The sequence below is a fragment of the Pseudopodoces humilis genome, chromosome 9 (assembly GCF_049639895.1).
Source record: "Pseudopodoces humilis isolate 2021_Gansu_Grassland_sample_001 chromosome 9, ASM4963989v1, whole genome shotgun sequence".
NCBI lineage: Eukaryota > Metazoa > Chordata > Aves > Passeriformes > Paridae > Pseudopodoces > Pseudopodoces humilis.
Genome location: NC_142208.1, coordinates 2,672,631 through 2,689,406, shown reverse-complemented (window position 1 = coordinate 2,689,406; position 16,776 = coordinate 2,672,631). Strand labels below are relative to the sequence as shown.

Below are 16,776 nucleotides of genomic sequence, written 5' to 3'. Positions count from 1 at the left end.
ACCATTCCAAGCCGTGAAGGGCCATTCCAAGCCAGGAAGAACCATTCCAAGCCAAGCAGGACCATTCCCAGCCAGGAAGAACCATTTCAAGCTGGGAAGAACCATTCCAAGGCAGGAAGACCCATTCCCAGCCAGGAAGAAGCATTCCAAGGCAGGAAAAACCATTCCCAGCCGGGAAGTACCATTCCAAGCCGGGCAGGACCATTCCCAGCCGGGCAGAACCATTCCAAGCTGGGCAGGACCATTCCAAGCTGGTTAGAACCATTCCCGGCCGGATAGAACCATTCCCGGCCGGATAGAACCATTCCAAGCTGGTTAGAACCATTCCCAGCCGGACACAACCATTCCAAGCTGGATAGAACCATTCCAAACCGGATAGAACCATTCCCGGCCGGGCCGGGCCATTCCCTGAGGCGCCGCGTGGCGCGGGGGGCGGGCCGGGCGCGCGCAGGGCGCATGCGCAGTGTCCCCCGTGTCCCGGCGGCGGCGGCGAGCGCGGGCGCGTGCGCGGCGATGTCGGGGTACGGCGTGGAGGAGCGCGCCGGGCCCCACAGCCCCGAGTACCGGCTCTTCTTCAGTGAGTGCTCCGGTCGCCGCCGCCGCGGCCCCCCCGCGCCCCTTCCCGCCCCTCCGCACCCCCCCAGCGCTCGCCTGAGCCCGCCCAGGTGGGAGCTGCCGGGGGGTCTCACTGCCGGCCCCCTCCCTTTGCCTTGCAGAGGATGCCGCCGGGCGCTACATCTCCCCGTTCCACGATATCCCCATCTACGCGGACGCCGGGAAGGTAAGAGAAGGTCCTGAAACACGCAGGGCATCGGGGACTCCTGAAACATCCGGGAGATTCGGGGTTCTGAAACGTCCAGGGGACATGGGGATCTGGGAACGTCCAGGGGACCAGGAGATCTGGGAACATCCAGGGGACATGGGGATCTGGGAACGTCCAGGGGACCAGGAGATCTGGGAAAACACAGGGGACCTGGGAACACCCAGGGGACCAGGGGATCTGGGAACATCCAGGGGACCTGGGAACATCCAGGGGACCAGGGGATCTGGAAACACACAGGGGACCAGGGGATCTGGAAACACACAGGGGACATGGGGATCTGGGAACATCCAGGGGACCAGGAGATCTGGGAACATCCAGGGGGATTAGGGGATCTGGGAACACACAGGGGACCAGGGGATATGGGAACATCCAGGGGACATGGGGATCTGGGAACACACAGGGGACCAGGGAGTCCTGAAACATCCAAGGGACCAGGGGTCCTGAAATATCATGGGGACTAGGGGATCTGGGAACATCCTAGGGACTAGGGGGTCTGTGAATGTCCGTGAGATCTGGGATCCTGGAACATCCAACATGGGGATCTGGGAATGCACAGGGGACCAGAGGATCTGGAAACATCCCAGGGACCAGGGGTCCTGAAACATCCGGGAGATTGGGGAGTCCTGAAACATCCAGGGGATCTGGGAACACACAGGGGACCAGGGGATCTGGGAACACACAGGGGACTAGGGGTCTTGAAACATCCAGGAGGATTAGGGGATCTGGGAACATCCCAGGGACCAGGGGTCCTGAAACATCCAGGGGACCAGGGGATCTGGGGACCACAGGGTCCTGCAGCCTGAGACTCCTGGGGGAGGCTCCCAGCTCCCCAGACTGCAGGAGCACCTCATGGAGTCATTGTCTCCCCCCTGCAAGGAATGGGTTTCTCACCGTCCTGGCCTCGGGTGGAGCGACCCAGGAGAAGTGAATGGATGATCTCATTCTCATTTTTTTGCGTCAGAGACGCGAGTGGCTGGCTTGAGCTTGCCCATGCAGGCGTTTTGGGTTAGCTAAGCAGAAAACTGCTTATTTTGTAATACCTACACCCATTCCTAAGGGTTCTGCATGATATTTCAGGCTTGGGTTTTGGCTGCAGTATGGCCTGCAATATAATCTGACACTGAATAAGAAAGATGAACAGGTTAAATTCCTGCTGTAGCATCTCCTGGGACCTTTTCCCTGGCAGAACCTGCCCCTTGCAGGGCTGCAGGGCTTTCACATCCTTCTAGCAGCCAGTGGTTAGTCAAATTAGGCTGTTCTGAGTAAAAAATGCCCCAGCTTCAGGAAATCAAAATGGTTGTGTTTCAGTTTTCATTTAATGTTTTTTTTTCAGCGGTACCTTGGGCTGTCTGAGTGTGTACTTTAGTGTTGTAGCTTGTTTCTTTCTCTGTACTAAAAAGCTGTGCAGCTCGGGAAATGTAGTGGAGCAACTGTTACTTGTGAGAGAGAGCTGAAATTGAGAGGTGGGGAGTGGTTCTGGGAAAGGAAAAAAGAATATGCAGTGTTGAGAGATGAACCTCTAAAAAAGCAGCTGATTGAGCTACTGAGGTGAAGGTGATGGAGCTACTCGAGGTGCTCTGGGAAGTCTGAAGTGGCTTTTGCCTTCTCAGAGGGGAAAAGATTGACTGTGATCATCAAGGACAGTGGTGAAGCAGTGGCTGAGTAGGGAAGCAGTCCCCAGTGCAGGTGCCTGGCAGGTAACCCAGACAAGGAAAATCCAGATAATGCAGAACAGGGGAGGAAGGAGCAGGGGAATGAGTACAGAGGCGAGGAGTTCCTTGAACTGGTAGTGCCTAACCGGGGAAACTGGGCTACTGGTGTGCCCTCAGGCAGGCAGTGCTGCTGCCACCACCTCTGTGCCAAGTCATTCAGAGAAAAAAGTCACAATAGCTGGAGGTCAAAGTCCCTGAAGTTGCACAATGGTGCTGGTCCCATGGGGCTCTCTCTGTGGCTGAAGTGCCTCAACACTGAGGTTTTACTCATCACTTAGCAGGTGGGCTGCCAGCCCAGTTACAGGACCCAACTGGAAGCAAAAGGTTGTCCCACTCTGTCTGGGCTCCCTGATCTTTATCCTCAGACTCCTAAGACGCTGAGAGGATTGCAGGGTGTTTTTTTCAGTCTCAGGCTGGGCTGTGTTGACCTTACCTGGACTTGTGTCATTGCAAAGGGATGACCTTGGGCTGCTCTCTGTGTGTCCTTGGCCAAGCTGGACCTTGGGGAAGCTTCAATCCTTACAAAGATGCAGCCCCAAGTCATCTTTCCCTGCCTGCAAAGCCATAAGAACCCAGCCCAGCCTGTTCCAGTTGCTTCATTCCTTCCCTCAAGTTAGGAATAAAAATAATTCTGTGCCTTTCTGCAAACAAAATGCAAATGAGCAGTGACCCCCCTGCAATTAAGGGGCTGTAATAAAGCTCTGCTAGGGAAGGGTGTGGGCAAAGTCAGTGATGTAACAGCCCTTGTTGCACAATATCAATCCAATTATGGGGCAAGACAAGTTCGAGGGACTTTGCCATCCTAATGCTGCTTAAGGTGGGGATTAGAAACCTTGCCCAGGCCAGGGAGCAAGGTTTGACTTTTTGTTAAAAAGCCATAATCTCTTCAAACAGCAGATGTTAAGGTTCAGGCATGGAAGAGCTTGTTTTCTTGGAGAGGAGGCTGACATTGAACTCTCAGCCCAGCTGGATCAACAGGAGGTGTTTTCAAGTGTCACCTGTAAACAAGATACAGTGAGATGTGGTTCTGCATTTCCCCCCCACGTTTTTATCCTCACACCATGCCACTAGCAAGGTCTGCTTTTACAAGAGTGTCAGCTTGGAGGAAGGGCATTCTTCTACATGATGACTAGAATATTTGGGAGTGATGGTCTCACTCCTTCAGGGCAGTACATAGATACCTACACTATTAAATAGATGGCTTGTCCTGTTGGCCTTGTCTTTTCTGAGTGGCCAGACTGGCTCTTTCTGAAGCATCAAACACTTTGTCTTTAAGAAATGTGGCCCAAACACCATTTTGTCATGTCCAGGTTTATATGCAGCTGTTTGCCATTGGTTTAACCTGTTCCTGTAGCCTAGGAATGTGATGGGGATGTTTGTAGGTGGCAACTGATGGAGAACATGTGGGAACCTCAGTCTGGCTTTTGGGGTGTTTTGTGGGATTCAGCTTGGAGTGATGACATGTGACTGACTGGGCTATCAGCTGTCTCAAAATGAGCACTGAAAAAAGGAACCCAGCAGGAAAAACCCATGTGGTTTCAGGTGAACTGGCTGGTTTCTGTGCTCACCTGTATGCACTCCCTAGTTTAAAGCATGGCCCCAAGATTCCTTCCCACTCACTGCTCTTTTGCTTTCTTCAGAATGTGTTCAACATGGTCGTGGAGGTACCTCGATGGACAAATGCTAAAATGGAGGTAACTGCATTACCAGTCTTAACCCTTTTTTTTAACCTTTGCCGATTCCTGCTCAATTCCACCTCCAGAATCGGAGTGGTTTCTAACTTCTCCTGTCAGTACTTGCTTTATGCTGGAGGTCTGGTGTGGAGGCTGAGATTGCAGAAGTTGGAATGTTCTCCAGTGGCTTCTGATTAAAGCAGTATTTTATGGCTCTTAACCCCATGTGATTCCAAGGCTCGTAAGCCTGATGGAAACCATATCCCAAGGGATGGCAGTGCAACAGGAGTTGTCCAGTATCTGCTGCTGGCATCAGCATCGTCTCTCGGTCTCTTGGTTTGTCAGTTCCATTGAGAAAAATTACTTTTTTATTCATAAAGGGTAAAGCAGAGGGATTTATGTAACTTTTCTTTCAGATTTCAACAAAGGAACCCTTAAACCCAATTAAGCAAGATGTGAAGAAAGGGAAACTGCGCTTCGTAGCAAACGTGTTTCCCCACAAGGGCTACATCTGGAATTACGGTGCCATCCCACAGGTACTGTGGTTTATCCCAGTGGCTCATCCATCCTGGTGGGGAGGAGGGAGGGTGCCTGCAATTGGCACTACATTAATGAGCAATTAGCTCAGCAGAGAGTCTGATCTGGATATATCGTCCTGCGAAGGGAGAGAACCTGTCAGGAGAACAGGGGTATTTTCAAGCAGAAATCCCAAGTTTTAGGCTTCTCTCTGATGTTATAAACAAGCTCCCTGAGGATGAGCAGCTGCTGCTCAGCCTCAGCTGCTCAGAGGTGGGTTGGGCAGGAGCTGGCAGGTCCTTCTCTGTGGCTGAAGGGAGCTGTCATCGTGCATCTGGCGATGCAGTGCCTGGCGAAGCACAAGGTTTTATCCTAATGGCGCAGGATTTAGGCTGAATCTTTATGGAAGACTCTTCTTGCCAACGCCCACCACTGCACAGATGTGCTTTCCCAGAAGCAGCTGGCAAGGTGGGACCATGATAGTGATGTCTGGACACATGCTCTTAAGTGGTTGGGGACTTCTAGATAAAGAGGGACTTCAAACAAGGCTGTTTGCCTCAGATGTTCTCTAAGACTGGAGTTTCCTCCAGAGAAAAAAGCTGTCAGTGACAGATCACAGGCAAACACACTGAATTTGGTATTTCTGCTCTTGACAGTAGCACATGTCGAGTGTTTTCTCCACATGGCTTCACACAGGGCCTCAAAGTTGAGTTGTTTCCTGCTTGAATGGATTCTGGTGTCTGATTCTTTGTGCACGATGGTATCTTTTGAAACCTTTGCTCTGTCATGTGTTAGTGGATCAAAGGTGTTTATGCATCAAGAGCTTAACACTTCCTGATAGAGAAATGTGATAGTGTTTGTGAACGGCCCCACAGCACCACCCAAGTGTCAGAACATCTTCCTGAACGCTCTGGATCCATCACAAGGTCCTGGCTACACTGGTCTCGTCCTGGTATACAGAAGTTTGGGAAGAACATTCCTTTTTCTATCTCAGCCCCCTTAGGAGAACGTGTTCCTTATGGTGCAAGTGGACATGGAGTGCTTTTCACTCCTGATCAGGAGCATGTTTTAAACAGCTCGTTTTTGGAGTCAATTAATTGGCCTCTGGAGCTGTGTCCTTCAATGTGCATTCACCACTGTGGGTGAGATGCACTGGGGAGCACAGTGGGACTCCACGTTCTTATCTCTTCTCTAGGGTTAACAGTGTCTTTAATTGTTTAATGAAAGGGAAACAATACACCCTGTCTGTCTTCCATCTCTGCTGGGCTGCTATCTGGAGTTCAGGAAACTTCTGCTAAGGAATGAATAGGGAGAGGAAGAGTCAGGAAGCCAAATCAACAATTGCTCTTTATAGATGTGAACTTCACCTTTACGCAGCCGTGGGACAGAGGAGGAAGTCTGGAAAGTTGTTGAAAGGGGTTTTGTTGCATAGGAGGGAGCTGCTTACCTTTTGGAAGATGAGACCTTTTAACTTGAATTCAAACTTCTCAGGCACAAGGGAAACAGTAGCCCAAATCCTGACCTGGCAGCAGGTGTGAAGTGGGCCATCCTCTGTTCATTCCAGGCAACTGCATGCCTATAATAAACCTGCTTTTCACTACCTCTCTAAACCTGGGAGTTCTTATTCATGTATGGTTGATTTTGGTGTTGGTTTGGGGTTTTTTTTTCCAGACTTGGGAAGACCCGAGTCACAAGGATGAAAATACTGGTTGCTGTGGAGATAACGATCCGATTGATGTGTGCGAAATTGGAAGCAAGGTAACGCATCCTAAATGTCTCCTGAAACGTGTAATTAATGTCTCCAAAGTCAATTATCCAGGGACATTATTCATTTCCTACCTCCCCTCCCTTAACAACGTGATGTTTCCCTCTGCTGCCTCTGGAGATTGTTGCTGAGATGAGCCAGGGCTGATGAGCCGCTGACAGCGAGAGCTAATTTCATGGTACCTGGCTGCTTGCTGAGCTCCTGCACAGCCTGCTGTTGTGCTCTCCTTGGATGCATCAGAATGGACACCAAGGCCTTTGTCCTTGCAGGTCTGCTCTCGGGGAGAAGTCATCAAAGTGAAGGTGCTGGGCACGCTGGCTCTGATTGATGAGGGAGAGACAGACTGGAAGGTGATTGCTATCAACGTTGAAGACCCGGATGCAGACAGCTACAATGGTGAGTTACAGGGGGGGATGAGCAGCATCAGTGCCTCCCTTTCTGCCCTGAAAGCCTGCAGGAGGTGGGGACAGGGCTTGCTCCTGCTGTGCAGTGCTGTTAATCAGATGTGATGCTGGAAGGATGATCCTAGAGCAAAACATTTTCACTGCTGTTCGTCGCAGGTGCACGGCCTGGCATTCCAAACGCAGGGTGGCAGTCCAGTGGAAGGAAAGGGATTGTCCCCTAAACCTCTAATCAGAGCTGTTTAAATGTGACCACACTCCTGGGGACACTGGGGATACACACCCTGAGGATGAAACAGTAATTTCCCTGAGGAGATACTCACTGTGTCCTCTGGGAACCTGGCCGAAATGTTGCTAAGGCTGCTGGGGAAGGGGCTGGAGGAGGCACAGCCCAGAACAGCTCAGCAGAGCCACATAAATTCTGTAATTCAGTAAATTCTGTTCTGTTTCTGGCTAACAAATCCCATGTCCCCTGCCAGACATCGAGGATGTCAGAAGGATGAAGCCTGGATACTTAGAAGCTACTGTGGACTGGTTCAGAAGATACAAAGTACCTGATGGAAAGCCAGAAAATCAGTTTGCTTTTAATGGAGAATTTAAAGGCAAGGTAGGATCGCCTCCCTTGGTGCAAAAACCTGAGCTCAGGGTGTGTGGGGACACGAGTGAATTGCTGAGAGAATGGATTTTTATGGGGCTGCTGATAGTTGATTTCACTTCATCCTGCTGTTTTTGCAGCCTAGTGAGTGCAGGAATATCAGAGAAAAATGCCTGGGGTTATCAGTGTGGTGGTGTTGAATATTTTCTTCATGTGGGATCACTTCAGGGCTGGGAGCCTCCGTGTCAGAACCAGGTGGAAAACACCAGCTTTATTTGCTCCAGCTCTGGAGCAAAGGCAGCTTGACATCACCCTTTTCCTCCCTTACCCGTTGGCTTTGATCCACTGCAACCTGGTGCAAGCTGAACTTAACTCAGGAGTTAAAACACTTCTTCCTTTGGGAACGAAGTGTTCCCTCACACCCTGTGAGTAAGGCTCTGCCTTGGCAGCACTGCTCCTCTGCCTCTTCTCTGGCTTGGATCAGATAAGTTACTGCTCCTGAGCAAGTGAAATCTTGTTTTGGTGTCCTCACTCCTGCCCTTCCTGGAGTGCCATGAGGGGTTTAGTGAGGTGACTCAACTCCCAGAGCTCCAGAGGTGGTGCAGAGGAGGGGAAAATCTTCCAAAAGCCCTCTCTGGGAAAGAAAATGGAAGTCATGAAGGACTTTTCCCCTTTGGTGGTGCTATAGCACAGCACTAGGTTGGTTGTGCTGGAACACCTTGCTGCCCCTCAGGATGGGTGAAACCCATCAAGGAAACTGGAAAATCAGGATAAAGAACCTCACACATGCTCTGCAGTGTTTTATTTGGCTTGGTTTGGTATCAAACCAGGACATTCAGTGCCGGTGTTCACACCAACAAAGAACTGCGTGTGTTTCTTTCTCCAGCTGACAGTTTAATGCTTGAGCACATATTGCCCACTTTTAAGGAAAGAGGTTGATATGCCTGGAAACAAATTCATTTTTAAGTAGTGGCAGAGCCAGATCAGCTGCCTGTCTCTTCCTGCTGGTCTGAATTACTTGCCTGGAGTGGAAGAGAGCTCCTGGATAGGCCTGGATCTGCAAGCTGCTGGAGACAAACTGAGTGGGAGGAGCAGCAGGGTGGAGGTGCTTTTATAATGGAGCACTGGCCCGAGACTGTGTTCAGTTTCTTTTGGCCTCAAGCTCGCTCTGTGACCTTGGCAGATCCTCCCATCTCGAAAGCAAAACAATTCTCCTGTACAATCCTGGTTGTCTCAGCTGTTGTGCACTGGGAGTTTCTGCTCTTCCTGAACGGCAGCAGAGCGGAAGAGGTTTCTTCCAGCCCCTTCCAGAGCTGTCTAAAATCAACTCCTTGTAAGTGATAGTCTGGAGAAGGTGGTCTGGTGCTTCCATGTAACGTGATGTTTGTTCTCATCTCCAACTTCAGGATTTTGCCCTGGATGTCATCAAAGGCACCCACGAACACTGGAAAGCTTTAATAACAAAGAAAACTGACGGAGGGGAGATCAACTGGTAGGTTAATGCGTGTGGGAAATGTGCACCTTCCTCTTCCTTAACTGAAAGCCCTGGAACTTCCCTTCCTGAGTAGTGCCATGCTTTCTGTTAGCTACTGGCTGCCTCCCCAGGCCTTCCCCCTCCACTTGGCAGCTGTTAACTGAGATCCTTAGTATTCCATTATTTAATGTTCCTTGGGGGAAAGGCTGGGCTTGCACATTCTCACAAGTGCCCAATGTCTTCCAGCACCAACCTGACGGTGTCTGACAGCCCTTTCTGCTGTAGTCAAGACTGTGCAAAAGCTACTGTGAATGCAGTAAGTACCAGTTGGGGTGGCCAGATCCCGGTGTTATTATCGGGAAAATGGGTGCAGTTTGTGTGGTGAGCTGTTCTCTCTGTGTGAATGGCACTTGGCATGCTCAGAATGTTTTGGGTGGCTGAACACCTGCTTCTGGTTAAACAGGATGGATGTGGGGCAAACCAGACATTCCTCCAGAGGCTTCTCTCTGCCCTTAGTCATCCAAGAGATGGAATCCCAAACAGAGTTTGCATGGAGGGCTAAACTTCTGAGCTGTAGCTTGGCTGTCAGCTCTTCTGAGAGGGTTTTAATATTTGGACTTCCAAGGGCTTCACAGTACAGGTCTCCCTTTGAGAAAAGAGAGCCCAGTTCCCCAGGGGTTTTGCAGGCTTCAGAATGAAGAGCTTGACATTCCTGGTGTAGTTCTCCTGTCCAGCCTCAGGAATTAATTGTGTCTCTCTAGACTTGAAGAGTACTGCTGTTGGCAACCTGGAAGGGCTTAGAGGGAGGAGACAGGAAAATCGAACTCCAAATCTTGCCTCTCTTCCATAGCTGGAAACCTGTGTCTCTCTACAGCCTTGGAGAGACCTTTAAAACCATTGTCTTGTTTTCTAAAGTGCTGGTATTCCCAATTAGGGTTCTCAGTGAGGTTTTTGAAAGCCCTCATGGAGGATGTGTCACCAGACAGGGATTTTCTCTGTCTTTGGTTGTTGAACACAAAGGGGAGAGCTCTTCAGAAGAGTTCTCAGAGTCCTTCATGCCTCTATTCCCCCATAGTTTTTAAACCAACATTGTAGGTTTAAAAAAAAAAACAACAAAAGCAGCTGCCTGCACCTGTGTAGATTTTGGAGTGCTGGGAATCAGATGGCCCTGGAGCCTGCACTTGGAGGAGAGCACTTCGGGCACATGGGGCATCTCTGGGATGGGGAGGCTCCAGGAATGATGGGATGTGAGCTCAGGTGTTCCCCCACAGCTGACCAGCTGCCACAGGGTCTAAAATGGTGCTCAGGAAAGACTCCTGCAGCCCTAAATGATGTGTGGAGAGTGCAAGGACACCTCTGGTCCCTAATAACACCCTTCTTGTTTCAGGCGCCGCCGTGTAAAGCTGCCAGCCCCATCCCACCCGAAGGTGAGTCTCAAAACCCACCCTGACATCCCAGTACAGAGCAGGGGCTTCCTCAGAGGAATCACCTGTAGGAAAACGAGGGTCTGAACTAAACCTGGATGTTGCTATAGCCAGGGCAAGGCCCAAGGGCAAGCTGAGGGAGCAGAAAGAGGAGCTAGGCTGACTCTTCCAATCCCTTCATGGGGAATAAACCTGCAGAGAAATGCGTGTCTTCCATGTGGCCATGGGAGCTGGAGGTCAAATGGCTTTGTCTCCCTGAGTCAGCTGAGCCAGAGGGAATCCTGGCTTGCTGTCCTTGCCTGCACCAAGTCATGGATGCTCCTAATGGCAGCCTGAGCAAGGGTGACTGCTTTGGGAAAACAAATCCACATAAACAGGGTTGTGCCAGAACCTGTTTGTTGTGCTGAGGAGCTGTTGCCAGGAGCAGAGGAAGCCCCTGAGCTGCAGATGACACATACACACTGCCAAGTGACTGTTTAATAACTGGGTGGCTCACAGGGGACCAACCCTCTCCTTTTTTCTGCCCCACACAGTTGACAAATGGTTCTACTACCAGAAGAACTAAGTCCCGAGGATGGTGGTGAGACAGCTGTGTCCTTCCCACCGAGGAGCTGCCACGCGCAGGAATAGACCAGAAAAATAGCTTCAGTGTCAGCAAGAAGACCTTGCCTGTAACTTTGCTGATTAGAATTCCATACCTAGCAGTGACGTGTCTGCTGAAGCCTGGTGGAGGCTGGAAGAAATAATTTATAAAATCCAAACACCCTGCTTGTGCATGGTCATGTGGTGTGCTCTAAATCGTGACAGGGGATCACTCACCTGGGACGTGTACGAATGCTAGAAATAAAAACTACTGAAATCCAGCGCTCTGGGACTCCCTCTCCTTTCCCTCCCTGGAGCTGAGGGGGGTTACAAAATCAGATTCATTGAGGTTGGAAAAGACCTCAGAGATCATCGAGTCCAGCCGGTGACCGATTCCCCATTTTGGTGTTGAGCGCCACGTCACTCCCTGGGCAGCCCACGCAAAGACTAATGACCTTTTATGTGAAGAAATTCCTCCTGATGTCCAACCCGGCCCTCCCCTGGAGCAGCTTGAGACCGTGTCCTCTCCCCCTGCCCTCAGCGTCAGTGATGGGGGCTTTTCGGGGTAGCTCAGGGCCGCGTCGCTCCCAAGACAGGGGGCGGTCTCGAACCCGTGTCCCCGCGGAGCGCGGCCGGGTCTCGAACCCGCGGTCTCCCGGTGCCGCGCGGGGCCAGCGGGGCCGGAAGCGGGCGGGGCGCGCGCTGACGCGTTTCCGGCGGGGCGCTGGCGGCGGCCGCGGACGGGACCCGGTGGCGGCGGCGCCCGGGGGGCAGCCGGGGGTGAGCGGCGGGGGTGGCCGCGTGGACCGGCCGGGCCCGGCGGGATGCTCGGCGGGGCGGCGGGCGCCTGGCAGGCCCGGGCGAGGGGCGGCGGCGGCGCGGGGGGTGACACGCAGGCAGAGCGGGGGCGGGGCGGGGGCCAGGCCTCGCCGCCCGCCCTTGAGGCCGGTCCCCCTCTGCCCCGCGGCCCCTCGTCCCCTGTCTCCTCTCACCCCCGCCCCCCTTCGCCCCCGCTGCCCCCGTCCCCGAGACCCCCGATCTCCCCTTCCCAGACTCCCTGAGCGCCGCTCCCTTTTAGCACCGACGCTCCGTAATTCGGGGTTTGGGTTTTGTCCCCCGCAGGCTTTTTATTTCCAGAGATGTCTTTCATCTTCGAATGGCTCTACAACGGCTTCAGCAGCGTCTTGCAGTTCCTAGGTAATGCCGCGGCTCCCCCCGTGCCTCAGCAGCCCCTGGCAGCCCCCTGTGGGTCACTTTGGCTTCTCCCATTGCCAGTATCCCATAAAACTCGGGGATTAAGGTGGTGTGCAGCAGTGCAAAGTCTGGTGAGGAAGCTGCGTTTCGATAAAGGGGCTTTTACACGGGTGCAGAGAAACTTTGAGAGTATTTGGAGGCGTTGGGCTCCCACTCAGGTATTTCTCTTGCCCTTTAGAAGCCTGAGAGCAGCTGGGCTGGCGCACAGGGCCTGTCCAGCCCCAGACAGAGGTGCTGCCTGGCCAGGGAGGGAACCCCATCCTTCTCATCCTCCTTGCAGAGTCCTGGATTCCAGTGAAACTCCTTGCTGGAGGATGGGGTGCCCGTTCTCCTGATCACCTCTTGAAAGGAGGGTGAGAGGCACAGGGTGAGGAAAAGTCCCGTTGGAAACCTTTGGGAGCTTTCCCGTGGCAGACAGGACAAAAAAATCAGTTTATACCAAGAAAACAATGCGCTGTTCCCTGCTTTGCACTTTTTCCTGGACGACTCGCTGCTGTCTTTTATGAGTTTGTTCAGTTTTCACATCTTTTGGGGAGACAGATTGATCCATAATAATTTTCTGCACGCGAGGATGGACTGGAGGAAGGAATGGAATACTCAGGGGAAACGCTAGCTTAGGAAATGTCCATTGCTGTAAACATGCCTTGGAAAAAACCTGTTTGAGCTGTGTGTGTTTTCCCTGCTGCCCCATGTCCATGCTGGAAATGTGTACAGGTGGCAGCAGAGCTCTGGGAAAGGGCTTCCCCAAAAAAACAGCGGCGGCAGCGCGGCGTTCCGGCTCCGGATGAGCCCGCTGGAGTTTTCCTCTTGCTTTGTTCCTTCTCCTCTCAGGTTTGTACAAGAAGTCTGGAAAGCTGGTGTTCCTGGGGTTGGATAACGCAGGGAAAACCACTCTGCTGCACATGCTCAAAGATGACAGGCTGGGTCAGCACGTCCCCACGCTACATCCCAGTAAGTCTCCCTGGGAAAAGCCTCCTGGCGTGGCTTTTCCTCTGGAATTTTGGGGACACGGTGCAGGAAGACACCTTGGTGGCAGCTCTGCCTGGGGGATTTGAGGATCTTGAAACCTGAGCTGTGGTTGCAGCTGCACTGTGGTTCCCAAAGCTGAAGTGGATCTGTGTTTTCCTCTCTAGAAATGCCCAATTGGTGTGGCTCAGTTAATAGAAGGGGAAGATTTTCCTAATGAAAAGCATAATAAGGGATAATAATTGCAGGTTAAAAAGCTTCAGTGGGAAGTGCTGCTTGTGATTTGCTTCAGAATTCCACAGGAAGTTGAGGGAATTCCTTATTGGAGGATAGTGTGTGATGCCAGCATGAATGCCTGAGAAATTCTGTCCATCACAACTTCCTTGTTTTCCTGAATCCCAGTCTGTTTCCCATTTCAGCATCAGAGGAGCTGACGATTGCTGGAATGACCTTCACGACTTTTGATCTGGGTGGACATGAACAAGGTAAGGAAGAAATGAGCAAAGATTGATCCTGACGAGCATCAGCAATTAGCTGTGCCTAATTATTTATTGCCTGGATTTATTTATGGAATGACACATGGAAGCGACCTCCTGGCTGTAGGATTCCTTGGGAGGAAATGCTGCCAGTTCATGCTCTGCCGCCTGAAGTATTTTTTAGCTGTGGAAGACTCTGATATAATTTAGTTTGAATAATTGATGAATTTTTAATTCTGCTCTTTCTAGAAGTTTTAAACACAGGGGTTTTTGCCCTTTTATACACAAAACTATTGGAAGGAAGACACCCTGGCTAAAAAGGCAGCCATGGTTGCTGAGGTTTGGTGGAGTTTTCCCTGTGTGGAGATTTCACAGGGCCACGTTTGTCCTTTGTGTTTTCCAGCTCGCCGGGTTTGGAAAAACTACCTGCCTGCCATCAATGGGATTGTCTTCCTGGTGGACTGTGCAGATCACTCACGGCTTATGGAATCCAAAGTTGAGCTTAATGTAAATACACTTCTGTTCTTTCCCTTCTCCAAGACCTCTGATCAGCTCAATTATAAATAACAGCCATCTCTGCCAGAGCTGGAGGAGCCTGGATGTCTTTACTCTGGGTTGACCACGGGCACCTGAGTTCAGGGGAGGCTCAGGTTGGACACCAGGAGGAATTTCCCCATGGCAAGGGAGCTCAGGCCTTGGCAGGGGCTGCCCAGGGAGGTTTGGAGTCCCCATGCCTGGAGGTGTCCAAGGAAGGGCTGGACGTGGCACTCAGTGCTCTGGGCTGGGGACAAGGCGGGGATCAAGACACAGCTTGGACTCCATGGGCTGGGAGGGATTTTCCAGCCTCAGTGATCCTGTGAGTCTTCCACAGGAATATGGAAGCCCCAAAAACGAGCCCTTGTTGGTCACAGAGCTTAAACAAAACCATTTTCTTCAGGCAACAACTCCTTTTTCCACCTCTCTGCTCAACTCTTGTTGGCTCTTGCACGCAGGCATTAATGACAGACGAGACAATATCCAACGTGCCAATCCTTATCTTGGGAAACAAAATCGACAGACCAGAGGCCATCAGTGAGGAGAAACTGCGGGAGATCTTTGGGCTCTACGGACAGACCACAGGAAAGGTAGGGAGGCATCCAAATCTTGGATTGTCACAGGCAGGGGAGAGCTTGCCGGCTTCCTTGCAGATCGAGGGAATTTGTCCACTAATTGGCCAAGGTCAATCAATAATAATAATGATGATGTGTCTGAAGGGAGCCTACAAGAGGGAGACTGTTTAAAAGCCATGGAGTGGTGGTACAAGAGGGACTGGCTTCCTACTGCCAGAGGGCAGGTTCACATGGGAAATTGGGAAGAGATTCTTCCCTTTGAGGTTGGTGAGTGCCTGGCACAGGGTGCCCAGAGAAGCTGTGGCTGCCCCATCCCTGGAAGTGTTCAAGGCCGGGTTGGACAGGTCTTGGAGCAACCTGGGATAGTGGGACCTGGCAATGGGGTGCAATGAGGTCATCTTTAAGGTCCTTTGTAACCCAAAACTCTGGTGATGCCCTTGGGCAAGTTTTGAGGCTGCTGGGATTGTCCAAAATGCAGTTCTCACACAGGGGCCTGTGAGAGGAGCTCCCCTGGATGGCCGTGGCTCCCCTGAGGGCACCAGGGGTGCAGATGTGACTCCTGTTTGGATTTCCCCAGGGAAATGTGCCACTGAAGGACCTGAATGCTCGCCCCATGGAGGTGTTCATGTGCAGCGTGCTCAAGAGGCAAGGCTACGGTGAGGGCTTCCGCTGGCTATCGCAGTACATTGACTGATGCTGGCACGGACACGAGAGTTTTACTCCTCTGGACTGATCCTGTTCACAGCTTCCTATGGACTTTTCTATTAGAACATGGAAGGCTTTCCAAGTGCATACTGGCATTGCCCAAGAGACTCCTGGTTTTCCGGCTGCCCTTATGGCACAGTGGTGACACCACTCTTTTCCACGCGGCGGGGAGGCAGCGCCGTTCCTGAGTTGTCCCTGCCAGTTCGGTGACAGCGGGGCTGCTCCAGTCTGGGAAGGCCAAACTCTGCACGCTGCAGTGTAACAGCTGAAAAAGAGAGCACGTCTCACCACTGTGGTTAATTGACTTCAAAACAAACAAACAAACAAACAAAAAACAGAAAAGGAAAAAGCAATTATATTTTTTAAAGAAAGTGTTAATGTAAATGGTGTCCCTTCTAACTTTTTAGTTTAAAGTTCATCTTGTTTAGTCCAGAGTCTGGTTTAGGGTTTTTTAAAAATATATTTAACGGTATTTAGGTATTTCACAAATTACTGAACCAAGGTATCACGATATTAGAAGTCCTCAATAAACATAGCATTTGGGCTTAACTGAGCTGTAGGGTGGCTGTGCTGTGTCACGCTGACCGACGACGGCGAGGTGCCGTTGGGACTGAGGTGTGCAATCCCAGCTTCTTTAGTTTACAGGGATTATTTTTATTATTATTTTTTCCTAGTTGGGGAGGAGCACCTGCTGCAGGTGTTGGGGGTGGTGTCCAGTGGGAAGGGGCTGCTTGGTTCTCCCTCAGGCCAGACCCTCCATTGAGGATTCTCTGGCCATGCCATCGCAGTAAGAACCACGGAGCTGTTTCGGTTGTTGTAGCATGGAAGTGTTTGACATTTGCATATCATGAGGTGATTAATGTAGACTAAACCGGTTTCTTTTATACTCTCAACGGACTTTTTTTTTTTTTTTGTCTGAAGTTTCATTGCTGTCTGGCACTCATTTTCAGTTCAATAAAGACATGTTGTTCTCCTCCGAAGGGGCAACGAGCCTCAGTCTGGCTTGGTGTTTGCTGGGCCTTGGGGCCATCAGAACACCAGCCAGAGTTCCAGAAGCATTTGGACACCGTTCTCAGACACAGGGTGGGATTCTTGGGGCTGTCCTGTGCAGGGCCAGGAGCTGGACTCAATCCCTTGTCGCTTCCAGCCCAGGATATTCAATTGTTCCATGGTTCTGTGGCCTGCATGGTGCAGCTGGTGAGGGGAAACCGAGGTAGGATGGAAGAGCCGCTTGTCTCTGGGCTGGCAACCAGGGAGGGCTCATGGCTTGCAGGGCCTTTGCTCCTGGTGTAAGGAAACCA

General features: G+C 51.5%; 2 protein-coding genes across 2 annotated transcripts; both read left to right on the top strand.

Annotated features, from left to right (window-relative positions):
- Positions 1-464: 464 nt before the first annotated feature.
- PPA1 (inorganic pyrophosphatase 1) lies at positions 465-11,246 on the top strand. Its single transcript, XM_005533101.2, has 11 exons — positions 465-577; positions 717-781; positions 4,176-4,229; positions 4,625-4,744; positions 6,396-6,482; positions 6,759-6,885; positions 7,370-7,497; positions 8,892-8,977; positions 9,206-9,275; positions 10,347-10,386; positions 10,917-11,246. The coding sequence occupies exons 1-11, from the start codon at positions 514-516 to the stop codon at positions 10,946-10,948; spliced, it is 873 nt and encodes a 290-aa protein (XP_005533158.1). The 5' UTR covers positions 465-513; the 3' UTR covers positions 10,949-11,246.
- Positions 11,247-11,671: 425 nt separating this feature from the next.
- Positions 11,672-16,455, top strand: SAR1A (secretion associated Ras related GTPase 1A). The gene is made up of 7 exons (XM_005533102.3): positions 11,672-11,745; positions 12,088-12,162; positions 13,051-13,170; positions 13,605-13,670; positions 14,065-14,168; positions 14,654-14,785; positions 15,348-16,455. Exons 2-7 carry the CDS (start codon positions 12,105-12,107, stop codon positions 15,462-15,464), a joined length of 597 nt encoding a protein of 198 aa, XP_005533159.1. The 5' UTR covers positions 11,672-11,745; positions 12,088-12,104; the 3' UTR covers positions 15,465-16,455.
- Positions 16,456-16,776: the final 321 nt, after the last annotated feature.